At 45.0% G+C, this 12,631-nt stretch overlaps 1 protein-coding gene across 1 annotated transcript in view; it reads right to left on the reverse strand.

The window, feature by feature from the left end:
- Positions 1-1,384: 1,384 nt before the first annotated feature.
- Tekt1 (tektin 1) overlaps positions 1,385-12,631 on the reverse strand; it is a 17,501-nt gene continuing 6,254 nt past the window's right edge. Inside the window, exons 3-8 of the mRNA XM_055613106.1 lie at positions 12,248-12,413; positions 8,010-8,138; positions 7,456-7,599; positions 4,672-4,894; positions 2,231-2,427; positions 1,385-1,625 (exon numbers count right to left, since the gene is read on the reverse strand). Coding sequence (XP_055469081.1) covers positions 1,418-1,625; positions 2,231-2,427; positions 4,672-4,894; positions 7,456-7,599; positions 8,010-8,138; positions 12,248-12,413 — 1,067 coding nt within the window. The 3' untranslated portion in view covers positions 1,385-1,417. The remainder of the gene's footprint in view (positions 1,626-2,230; positions 2,428-4,671; positions 4,895-7,455; positions 7,600-8,009; positions 8,139-12,247; positions 12,414-12,631) is intronic.

Genomic DNA, 12,631 nt, shown 5'->3' on the forward strand with positions numbered 1-12,631 from the left:
TTTTTGCTGTATTTGGAGCTTACTGGCTTTGTGCTAGACTGGATGTACAGTGAGCCCCCAGAATCATCTTGTCTCCATCTTCTAGCACTGGGCAAACTTCCATGATAGACAAACACTGCCACGTGTAGATTTTTTCCCTCTTTCATTTTATCTCCATTAAAGGCATTATAATGAATTCTTTTAATATTTTTACATGTGTAGATTTTTTTTACATATGTGTTGGGGATTCAAATTCGGGTTCTTCTACTACTTGCTTGAGGGAAGGGGCTGGGGGGGGCACAAGAATGCCATGGAGCAAGGGTGGAAGTCAGAAGACAACTTGTAGGAGTCAGTTCTCTCCTCCCACTATGTGGGTCCCAGGTATCAAACTCAGGTCTTCAGGTTTGGGTCTGAGCCATCTTGGCTGGCCCCTGACATCTTTACTTTTAACTGCTAAGTGAGTCAAATCTGTAGCATGAATTTGACTCTGGAGCATGAATTCGAATTTTATTTTTCATTACTGCTACTTATTTTTAAAATGAAAAATGTAACGAAATAAAAGCATGCAGTGAGTACTGAATAGTCTGGAATCAAACACAAAACTTTGTATTTCCCTTCAGCAAGGAAAAATAAGAGAGTAAAACTTCTTGCTGCCACATGGGGTTGCTAAAGGATGAAGGCTGGGCAAGGACCTGCCTTCCCAACCCAGACCAGGCTGTCAATCAGAAACTGCAGCAAACTGCAGCAAATACACATGACCACTGCTGCTTTCAGAACATTCCCCTAGCCTTTGAGCTAGGGACATTTCCTCTCTGACCTCACAACCACAGACACAAGTAATTCTGCTTACCATTACTCCTCTCCACCCCCAGACTAAACTTTAAACAACTGAGAGTCTTGGCCCTACCCTATCTTCTACTCACTCGAAGAAGGTAGCTTTAAGCTACCTTCCCTTTCATCTGTTTCTATGACACTTGCATAGACTTGTGATAAACTGCCACGAGGTGGGAGGGGTCATCTAAGCCAGTAGTATTCATAATGCTTCCTGGGGTAAATGGATTGCATCCCATTCCATGAGAAAGAGGGGCATGCTTTGGATAGAAAACCCAGCCCAAGCATACAAGTAAGATAACAGCTCCCTCCACTGGCACCAAGTCCTGTAAGATCCCCATGGCTGGTGCTGAAATATGCATTGAACTGTGAAGTATCCACCTCATTAATAGCTACAGCAGAACAGAACCTTATCCCCAAGTCGCTGACCACAGCAGGCCTGAGCTATTCTGCCAAGAGTCTCTGGCAGGCTGCCCAAAGTTCTGCCCATCTGAATGAGAGTTCTGTACTTTTTTTCCCACCTTTCAAGACAGGGTTTCCCTGGTCTACAAAGTGAGTCCAGGACAGCTACGACTGTCTTAAGATGTAATTTAATGAATGGTTCCTATTAGCAGATGGCCTCAGCCCTGATGCCCCCCTCCCAGGCCCCATGTTCATCGCCATCTCGAGGGGGTATAGACTGCCTCATCGTCATACACAGCACCTCATCAATATAGATGGTGTTCTCCTTAACCTGGATTTCCTCCTGCAGGGCCAGCTGCCTGCGGTACAATGCCTTCAGCTCTGTCTGAGCCTGAGCCAAGATTTCCTTTAACCTGGAAGAAGGAGAAGAACATGAGGAATCATCATTCACTCTGTATCACTTTTTCTAGGGATAGAGGATTATGCTTAAATATTCAGTCAAATTAACAGTGCTCTTCCCCTTACTTGCTTTCTCAAGGCAGGGCTTTCTGGCTAGTGGCTACAGTCAGGCTTCTGACACATATTTGCTAGATGTAATCCCAGCACTCAAGGGACGGGTTAGACTTAAAAGCCAGCCTGGGCTACATATAAAGTTTAAGGCTAGCCCAAACTACTTAGCAAGAACTGGTCTCAAAACAAGAGTTGCAGCATGTTGCTCAGTGGTAGAGTTCTTGCATAGTGAACCTAAGGCCCTGGGCTTTATTTTCAACACTAAAAAAGAAAAGCCAATATTTTAAAGGGCAGATATTATCTAAACATATGGATTTGGACTTCATAACAAAATGTCTTGATATTGAGATCTGCTTCACGAATGACAGCAGCTTTGTCCTGAGTTAGCAGGCCTGGCATCTAAGAAGGCACCCTTCCAATGTTACAGAGCCAGCAGTACCCTTTGCCTAGCTCCTCCCTACAATTTACAATGCAGGCTGAAGTCATGGCCCAGCAGGGCGTGGCCCACCTGGCAACATTATGGTTGATCTCCTGAATCTCCTTGATCAGCCGATACTGAGCGACATCACGACACAGTTCTACATTAGGCCGGTGTGTCCTGGTCTCCAGACGTGTGTGCGCCACTTTAGCGGGCCCTTCTTGGTCCAAGATAGCATTTTCAAGAGCCTCAATGTTTTTCTCCTGGGAAGCGATTTCTTTCATAATCTGATGGAAAGGATTGGAGTAGGTGAGGCTGCTGTGGTGTGTTCCTTGAAAATCAACAGCACATGACCCATGCGTATGAAGACCCAATTTTACATTTTGACATAGCAGAAGCCCAAACAGCCTGATCACCTGTCCCCCAAGCAGAGATGCTCCAGCAACTATGAAACCCAGACATGGAGTGGATCTGACTGGCTGCCAATCTGACACAGATGGGGTGGGTTCCCAGGAGAACACCCTCAGCAAAGGCTTGACCATTGAGTGTCTGAATGAGAAATGTCCCCCATAGACTAATGTATGGGAACATTTGTTCCCCAGGTGTTGGTGGTATTTGGGTAGTTATGGATCGTTTAGTAGATAGAGCCTGCTGGAGGAAGGCTTTGAAGGTTTATGATCTCATTCCACTTCCTGCTCTTTCACTCTTTCTACTTCCTGTGTAGATGAAAATGTGAATAGCTAGCCTCCTGATCCTGTCATCAAGCTAAAACTTCCCTGACAAGAGGGGCTCTATCCCTCTAACACTGCCAGCAAAAATAAATACTTTTCTTTCCTAAGTTGCTTTTGCCGGGGTGTTTAATCACAGCAACAGTAAAGTAGCTGATACAACCAACTATGCCCCACATTTTTGCTCAAGGCCTCCTGCCAACCTAGTTACAAAGTTACTTTCACATCAGGGACAGAAAGGTGCTATTTCCTTGCACATGTACATGTACATGTACACACACACACACACACACACACACACACACACACACACAAGCACCAGTTCCATGTCCTGGAATGCTAAGAAAAGAATGACAGTGTCACCTGAGCTTTGTAGTATACGTATATACATTCATGTATGCCTATGTGCATGTTTGTGTGTGAGCATGGAAGCCAAATGTGAATTCCGATTATTGTTTTTTGGGTGCTGGCCACCTTTTTTATTTCCAGCAGAGTCTCTCATTGTCCCAGAGCTCACAAGTAGGCCAGGCTGGCTGATCTGCAAGCTCCAGAGATCCACCTGTCTCTACCAGTGCTGGGATTACAAGCACATGCTCCCATATCTGGCTATTTTATTTTCTGGCCTTTTAGAATAAAAAAAGGGGAGAGAAGCTGGAGAGATGGCTCAGCAGTTAGAAGCACTGGCTGCTCTTCCAGAGGTCCTGAGTTCAATTCCCAGCACTCACATGGCACCACACCACCATCTACCGAAAGGGATCTGATGCCCTTTTCTGGCATGCAGGTGTGTATGCAGCAGAGCGCTCATACATAAAAGAAAACAAACAAACAAACATGAGTAATTGGTGATCAAATTCAGATTGAGACTGAGCCACAAGGAGAGGTCCAAGAAGCATCAGGAGAAGAGAACTGGAGTCAAGTGAAGATTAAAAAACCCAAGTATTGAGGGAGGGGACCATGGTCGGGTGTAAAGTGAGTGAGTGAGTGAGTAAGTGAACAAATGAATGATAAATGCAAGTATGATGGGGATTCTGGCTGGGAGAAAGCTGGACTGGTTTGGAGGTTCAGGATGGAGTAATCATTTCTCAGTATTGTGCTCAAGGCTAATTAAATAAATCAATCTCCAAGTGCCATTATTTGAGTGACTAGCTGGCTAAAGATAAGCTGCCACCATATTAATTTTATGTATTTATATCCATGTTAATAATCATATTACAGGTGCAAAGAGGATACAATTAAGCCCTTCAGCTCACTGCTACCAGATTGGAATGTGGGTTAGGGTTAAGGTTAAGTTCAAAACACAGCCCTATCCCACTAGACTCTACTTCATACCTCTGAACTCAGGATGTGGACTGTACAGGAAGGAAGGTGTGTGGGAGCTGCCTCCTGTGGGTTCTGATGGTTAAATTTTCAGTGACTCTGCCAGCTCTTTTTAAACAGGGAGTCTGAATCTGACCACAGTAGGAATATTTACACCATGGGAATCAGCAAGTTCTAAACCTCAGAGAATTTTTATTTTGGCAAAAAGCCATTTGCCAGTGTACTACTGCATAACTAGCAGGGACAGTTGACCAGGGACCAGAGCTAGATTTGGAGAAACTGGGTGCTTCGGCTCATATGAGTCCAGAGCCCTTCTCCTCATGTGACGTGAGGAGGCTCTAAGGCTGTGCACAGACCCCAGCCTCTGGGATCTGTCTTCCTGCAGACCTGTTTTCTGCAGCGTGTCAACAGAGATCTAGCATACATAGACATTTATGCTTCCATGTTAAGACCTCATGACTACAGTGTGTCCCTTGGGAATCTCACCTTAGCCAGATAATCAGCCAGCTTGTTCCTGGCATCCTTGGTCTCCTTCAGCCCATTTACAAATGCTGTGTCTACCACATCACGCTGTCGGCGCAGGTCATGGGCCGTCTGGGACAGGATTCGGTCCACTAGGGTTTTCAGCATCATAGAGTTGTTCCGCTGCTTGTCTGCCTTCTCCACATTGGCATTGGAGAAGTCCAGCCAGTCCTCCAGACTCACTGAGCTGAAATACATGTTTCTCACTCATTCACCCCAGCACATCAAGGACTAGAGTAGCCAGGGCAACTCCTGAGAATTACTGAAAACTAAGCTACCTCCACCCTACAAGTACATACGATGTGTTTCTTCCACTGGCCATAGCCAACACGAAGGAAATCTCTCATCTCTGACATGGGATGGCACCCTAAAGATGGCACCCTCACTTCATCCCCAGGAAACCTACTGAGCTACTTTTATGACCTCAACTTTACAGAGGTAAAAACAAGCTCAGAGAAACAAACAAACTTGATCAAAACCACACAGCTAGACAACGAGTATCAACATGGAATACAAACATAACAATAATTATAACCTAGCTCACTGAATGAGAGGAAGCCAGGAGTTGAACAGATGCCTAGTTTGGTGAGGAACTGTTAGTAACCTTGATAAATATGTTTTAAATGTTACTTGAAAGTTTATTTTATTTTCTGTGTATGAGTGTTTTGCTACATGCATGGCTGTGCACCATGTGTATGCCTGGCTCCCACAGAGCTAAGAAGAGGACATCAGATTCTCTGATGAATTATAGACAGTTGTGAGCCACCATTTAGGTTTTGGAAATTGAACCCATGTTGTCTACAAGAGCAGCAAAGTGCCCTTAACTACAGAGCCAGCTCTGTTTTTCTAAAAATGTTACACACACACAACACAGAATGATGTTATTTAATAAAAATCAGGCAAACAACCTTATTAGAAGTCAAGAGAGTGTGTACTTTGAGAGAGTAAAAACAAAATATTAGGCAGAAGGGAACTGAGGGAGGCTGAGGTAGAAGGATCTCAATTTCCAGGCCAACCTGGGTTACAATGATTTGTCTCAAAGAAAGGGGGGAGGGGAAGGAAGAGAGGACAGAGTTCCCTCCATGCCTGGGAACTACCTGAGGATTGACTAGAGGCAGGCCATGGCTAGTCCCCAGAGATCCCTGTCTCCTTTGCCTTGAGGATAAGAACAAATTTGCTAACTTTTTTCTCACAAGTCCAAAGATGAGATACCAGTTTTGAAACAGGGATATTAAAAAGCATCAGAGCAGGGCTGGAGAGATGGCCCAGTGGTTAAGAACACTGGCTGCTCTTCTAACAGGCCTGGGTTCAATTCCCAGCACCCATTTGGCAGCTCACAACTGTCTATAGCTCCAATTCCAGGGGGATCTGTCACCTTTGCAGATATACGTGCAGGTAAAACATCAATGCACATTAAAAAAAAGCATCATAGCTTTTCTTATATCTCCCTCTCCCTCCCACCTTTTTGCCTTTCTTTTTCTTCCATCACTCCAGATGGGAGGGAGAAGCCAGCTTGCATGTCATGAAACTGTCCTTGGAGAAGTTCACAAATCTGGGAACTGAGGCCTACATCACCACATGAGTCACCTTGGAAGCCAACTGCTCCAAGTAGAAGTCGAGCCTTCAAGGGGTGCAGCCCCAGCACCCAGCCTAACTTTACCCAAGGACACCTTGAGGCAGGCTGACAGCTAAGCAGTGCCTGGCCTCTCAACCCATCCAAGGTCTGAGATAATAAACATTTATTATTCTGAGAGGCTAAATTTGAAGTACTTTATCCTTCTATTTTTTATACATAAAAATATATTAATACTGGGGCTGGGGAGATGGCTCAGTAGTTAAGAGCATGAGCTGCTCTTCCAAAGGACCAGGGTTCAATTGCCAGCACCAACATGGCAGCTCATAACTGTCTATAACTCTAGTTCCAGGGGATCCAACACCATCTCACAGACATACATATAAGCAAAACACCAACACACATAAAATAAACATTTTTTAATTATTAAAAAGATACTAATACAATGATATCATTGAACTGTGTATTTAGTATTTGTTTATGTATTTATGTATGCATGTTTAATTTTAAAAATAAAAAATGAATGAATTAGCCCTATGATATAATACAAATTGAGAATGCAAGTTAAGGGTCCAGTGAGGTAGTTCAACAGGTAAAATTGCCTTCCACCAAGCCTATCTACTTGAGTGGGATCCCCAAAACCTACGGTAGAAGGAAAGAACCAACTCCCACAAGTTGCCCTCTGACCTCCACATGTGCATGAGTGTAACCACACATCAGTACACATTTATGAACAAATACCTTTTTAAAACTTAAAAACTACAAATTAGGGGCTGGAATGTTGGCTCAGGTGTTAAGAGCACTGGCTGCTCGCTCTTCCTGAGGTTTTAAGTTCAATTCCCAGCAACCATACGGTGCCTCACAAGCATATGTTTGCATGGACCAACAATGTGGGGAATTTCAAACTCACCAATTACTGTAGTTTTTACTGTCTTTCACTTGTTGAACTACAAACAGATGAAGGGATACACTGTAAATCATTGGACATATTGCGCCAGTCTTAAAGTGGGAGAAGGCTCTGGGCGGGGGGGGGGGGGGGGGGGGTGAGATACAAGGTAAAACACTCAGCAGACGCTTTGCCACAAGCCTCCTGGCTCCGAGGCCCTGTTAGATTGAGAGGACCTAGGGCATTTCCAGTTCAACCTATGTCAGAGGCAGAGGCAGCCCCCACTCACTTGGGCTCGATTCTCACAACATTCTCAGAGTACTTGATATTGGGTGAATTGTTGTTGAGTGAGAAGCAGATGTCGTCGATAGTTAGAGCCGTGAACTTATCCTTCAAATCCTTTTCCAAACTGTACTTGGCAGAGCGGTTGAGCCTGAAGGAAGAAGGTAAACAGCGTCTGATCACCCCTACAGGACCATGGGAGGCCCTGGAAGAGGAAGCTGAAACTAGGTCCTTTCAGCATGGCCTCCCCTTGAGCCCTGCTTCCATGTCCCCGGTGCACACATGTGCCATTTGATGCTTGGAGACCAAGCCTCAGCTGAAATCCTCTCTGCCAAACTGTACTGAGGTGAGGGGGCTGCGTGGTTGCAAAGGGATCCAGTGAGTCACCCTGGTGAGATGCCGCCACAACCCTTCTCCCCCCCCACCCCCCGACCCCGGCCCAGCCGCCACCACCAGGGCGGCACTTGTGGGCAAGGCAGAAACCCGGCCTCCTCACGCCAGTGTTCCACCAGGGGGCGCAGACGGACCGTTTCCCCCGGCTCAGGTGAGGGTCTGCAGTACCTGATCTGCTCCGTTGTCTCCTCCAGTGTGCGCCTAAGCAGGTCCATGACACCACGGATGATCTCGGCCTCCTTCACCAGCTCCTGATCCACCACATCGTGCACGAAATCGATGCCCATTCGTTTATCCCTGAAGCGGGGGGGGGGGGGGGGGGGGGGGGGGGGACACTACTTTCTGCATGTGCCTCTTCAAATTATCCCAAACGCATGCAGAAGCCTGGCCTGGAAACCCTTGTACATCCCCGCCCTTCAATTTGTTTGGCTGCTTGGCTGGCTGCCTGGTTGGTTGGTTGGTTTGTTGTTGTTGTTTTTCATTGCTATAATTTTATAAAGTTTTGTTAACAACATTGACACATACATATGACATACAGTCATGGAAACTACAAAAATGATGAATTACAGTTCAAGAAAAAGCACAATAACCTCAATAAAAATTGAAAACATCTTGATTTTTTAAATCAAACTTAAATTTATGTTTATGTAATTCAGATTTTATGCAGATTACTAAATATGTAGCATCTAAATGTGTCTCATTTATAATACGTGCAAAATATATTCTCGTTCTTGTTGGTTTTTGAGACAGTGTCCCCCTATGTATTCCAGGCTGGTCTCCAGTTCCTCAGCACCTGAATGCTGGGACTCCAGGCATGTCCCATTTGCTGCCTCTTCCTACTCAATTTGGCCATCTGCTCTGAAGCCTTCCCTTTTGTTCTTTTCTTTTTTTTTTTTAAAGATGTATTTATTTCTTATTTATACAATATTCTGCCTGCATGTGTGCCTACAGACCAGAAGATGGCACAAAATCTCATTATACATGGCTGTGAGCCACCATGTGGTTGATTGGGACTAGAACTCAGGACCTTTGGAAGAACAGCCAGTGCTCTTAACCTCTGAGCCATCTCTCCAGCCCTCCCTTTCACGCTTACTCATTGGAAACAACTGTCTTTTGACCTAGCATTTCAAAGACCAGTGTTTCTTTCTTTGGTCCTATTCCTGTTTTTTAAACAAGAAATTGAATTCAGACAAAAGTTCTGTTTTAGTATTAGTAACTAATAATGCCGATATTGATACTGCCCACGCTACCAAGCCCCACCATGTGGCGGGCACTGTGCTGTTTTTAACGTAAATAGTCCCTCTTAGCCCCCACCCTATGCAGGGGATGAGCCCTGGAGCATGCTAACCAACTGTTCCACTACTGAACACCACACCCTAACCCTTCCACTCAACCCTTTCATAGAGAAATTTTAATGCAGAGCTTTGCTACTCTGGCAAGAGATCACATCCAAAGACCTAAATCTGTGTAATCCAGCTGGGATATGAATACACCTTTAATCCAGGAGACAGAGGCAAGCAGATCTGAATTCAAGGCCAGCCTGATATAGAGCTTAAGTCCAGGAGTGGTGGTACATGCTTTTAATCCCAAACAATGAGGAAAAAGTCAGTTTGAAGAAGGAAATACCCATGCTTGAAAGTGATGTCTAAGCAGAAAAGGTGACAAATCAGAGAAAGATCTGACAGAGTAGGATACACCCAACTCTCCTGAGAACAGAATAAAGGGAAGCTACTTAAGGGAGCAACACAGAGAATGAGGAGAGAGGAGGCAGTTTTACCCAGAGAGTTTTACAGAGAGAGGTAGAATTTGAGAACAAGCTAAACACAGGAGAAGACAGAATGAGCCAGAGAATGAGAAGGAGCCAGAAGATTAGAAAAGATTGCTGGGGTTAGTTTGAAGCCAAGCAGAGCAACTCAGAGGCTGAGAGAAAAGCCAGATTGAATAAGTTAGCTGGGAGAGGAGTTTGAGCCAGAACAGCTGAGTTGAGCCAGCCAGCTATGAGCTCGGAAAGAACAAGAAGTAAGTCTCAGAGGCTGAAAACATTACAGGCCTAAGTTAGATTGTACAAACGCTAGAAGCTTCCAGGACTAGGTCTTGGTTAGCTGACAGAGGCAGCAAATTTCTGAGACAACAATTGAATCAGGTGAATAAATGATCCTTTTTACACCCTTTAACATACATATGGGACAACCAAGTCTCAAAGAACTGATGTAACTCACCCAGTCACATGCTGAGGTTACATGTGCTTCTAACCACCACACTATACTACTCCCCAAAACTAACCCACTGACAGAGACACTGTTATTTCTATCCTGCTTTGAAGTACTGAGGTGGGAGATCCCCTAGCCACTTGCTGTGGGGCCTGAGGTGTGTCTTGATATCCCCTTCTGTAAAGGGGGATAACTATTAGTACTTAATAGGGTGTACCAAGGAACAGACAAGATAGAAAACAGTGTTCCTAAGCCGGCCTTGGTGGTACACGCCTGTAATCCCAGCACTCAGGGAGGCAGAGGCAGGCTGATCTTTTTCAGTCTGGTCTACAAAGGGAGTTCAGGACAGTCAACGCTATACACAGAAACCCTGTCTCAAAAAACAAAAAGAATGAAATAAAGGAAGGAAGAAAGGAAGGGAGAGAGGGAAGGAGGGAGGGAGGGAAGGAGGGAGGGAGGGAGGGAGGAAGGAAGGAAGGAAGGAAGGAAGGAAGGAAGGAAGGAAGGAAGGAGTGTTCCTGCCTTCAGTGCATAGTGCATGCTCAGTAATTTGGCACCCTCAGGCTTAGGAGCACACTCAAGGCGTGGGGACCTGTCACTGCCCTTGCCTTCAAGAGCTCTCTGAATCTCTCTGGGGATTACTGCTTGCTTGCTGTCCAGGATCAGGGCCAAGGTCATGGGGGAACTGGGCTTTCGCCTTAGAAACAGTACCATGTATTTGGGACCTGCAGAGGGCTCAGCACTTCTAAGTTCCTCCCTGTAATGGAGATGAGATAAGGAGAATTCACTGGAGCTCAGTCATGACAACTCTGCTAAGCTAAGGATGTTGAAGCTTTTGGGACACACTGCTGTAATTACAAGGTTTGAAGCTGGGAGTGACCTGCAACACTCAAGATTTGGATATGTTCACTCAAAACCAGTGTGGAGCTGGGAACACGGTTCAGTAGAATGCTTGCCTAGCACTCATGAAGCCCTGGGTTTGAACCTTTAGAGTTTAACTAGACATGTGGAAGGCGTGGGCAAGAAGATCAAAAGTGCAAAGTCATCCTCAGCTAGTGAATGTGAGGCCAGCCTGGGCTATGCAAGCCTCTGTCTCAAAACATTAAAGGTAAGGCCAGGCGGTGGTGGTACACACCTTTAATCTCAGTACTGTGGAGACAGAGACAGGTGGATCTCTGAGTTTGAGGCCAGCCTGGTCTACAGAGTAAGAGCCAGGACTAAACAGAGAAACCCTGTCTTGAAAAAATAAAAAATAAAAAAATGAAAAGTCAGTATTTTCAAATCTAGAATGCTGGATTAGAAAGGGCTCTGCTGGAGCAAAACCACCTATAAGAGACAGGTATGGAGGAACAGCACTGAGGAGGGTGAGGTGGGAAGATGTGGCATTCTAGACTTACATCAGTTCATCATGACTCTCCAACTAGACTAGGAAACAGGTCTAGGACTTGGCATCACCTAAGCAGAGAAGAGAATAATCCTATCCCTGGATTTATAGATCATCAGAAGTGTGTCCATCTATTCTCTAGACATTAGGGTGCTCTGTGTGTCAGCACCTGACTGCACCAACTAAAGACAGCCATTTCCCAGGTTCTACTTGGGAAACCCAAGAAACCCACGAAGAGCCTGGAACCCTAATACTACAGCACACCATGCCAATAAACACTGAACATTTATAGATTACTTAAAAGTGATGGGAAAGGTGGCTAGAGAGATGGCTCAGCAGCTAAGAGCACTGGCTGCTTTTCCAGAGAACCTGGGTTCAATTCACAGCACCTGCTTGATGGTTAAAAATGTCTGTAACTCCAGTTCCAAGGGGATCTAGCACCCTCTTCTGGACTCCTCTGGCACTGCCACACCTGGCACATAGACACCCATGCAAGCAAAACACATACACATTAAAAAAATAAATAAATCTCAAAACATTCTTAAGTGACTGAAAAAAAAAAAAAACTACTTTAAGATTAATTTGATTTTGTAATTCTTTGACACTCACAGAAAACTAAGCCCTAACTTTCAGTTAGAGGAGAGCAGAGTTTAGGTATGAGGCAAATGCAGTATTCCTTCCACTGACACCATGACCAAGACAGGTCTCATCTCAGCTCCAACAGAACACCTACTGATTTGCCTGCGCAACACATCATTCAGCACAGTCAGCTTTTGCTAGCAGCACAGAGTCTCCTCCAGCAGGTGACTCACCTGTAGGCCAGGCACCTCTCCGTGATGTGTAGGGGCTCCTTAAAGCTCTCCAAGGATTTCTCCAGGCGAATCTTGTATGTGAGCAGATCGTCTGTCTCATGCATAAGTTGTTCAAGTTTGTCATCTAATTCCTTCTTCCAGAACTTGACTTCCTCAAGTCTCTGCTCTGAAGACACAGAGAAGTCACACCTGGGTTTATCTGCTCCTGAAGGAGCTGACTGTGGGGTGTGTGTGTGTGTGTGTGTGCAATAAACAAATGCTTATTAGCAAAATGGGAGATATTTCTTCTTACATTCTAAACTCAAATTCTTTAACTGCCTTCTATTTTTAAATAACGTATCTATCTATCTATCTATCTATCTATCTATCTATCTATCTATCTAT

The sequence above is a fragment of the Psammomys obesus genome, unplaced genomic scaffold (assembly GCF_907164565.1).
Source record: "Psammomys obesus unplaced genomic scaffold, mPsaObe1.curated_primary_1811, whole genome shotgun sequence".
Lineage (NCBI taxonomy): Eukaryota > Metazoa > Chordata > Mammalia > Rodentia > Muridae > Psammomys > Psammomys obesus.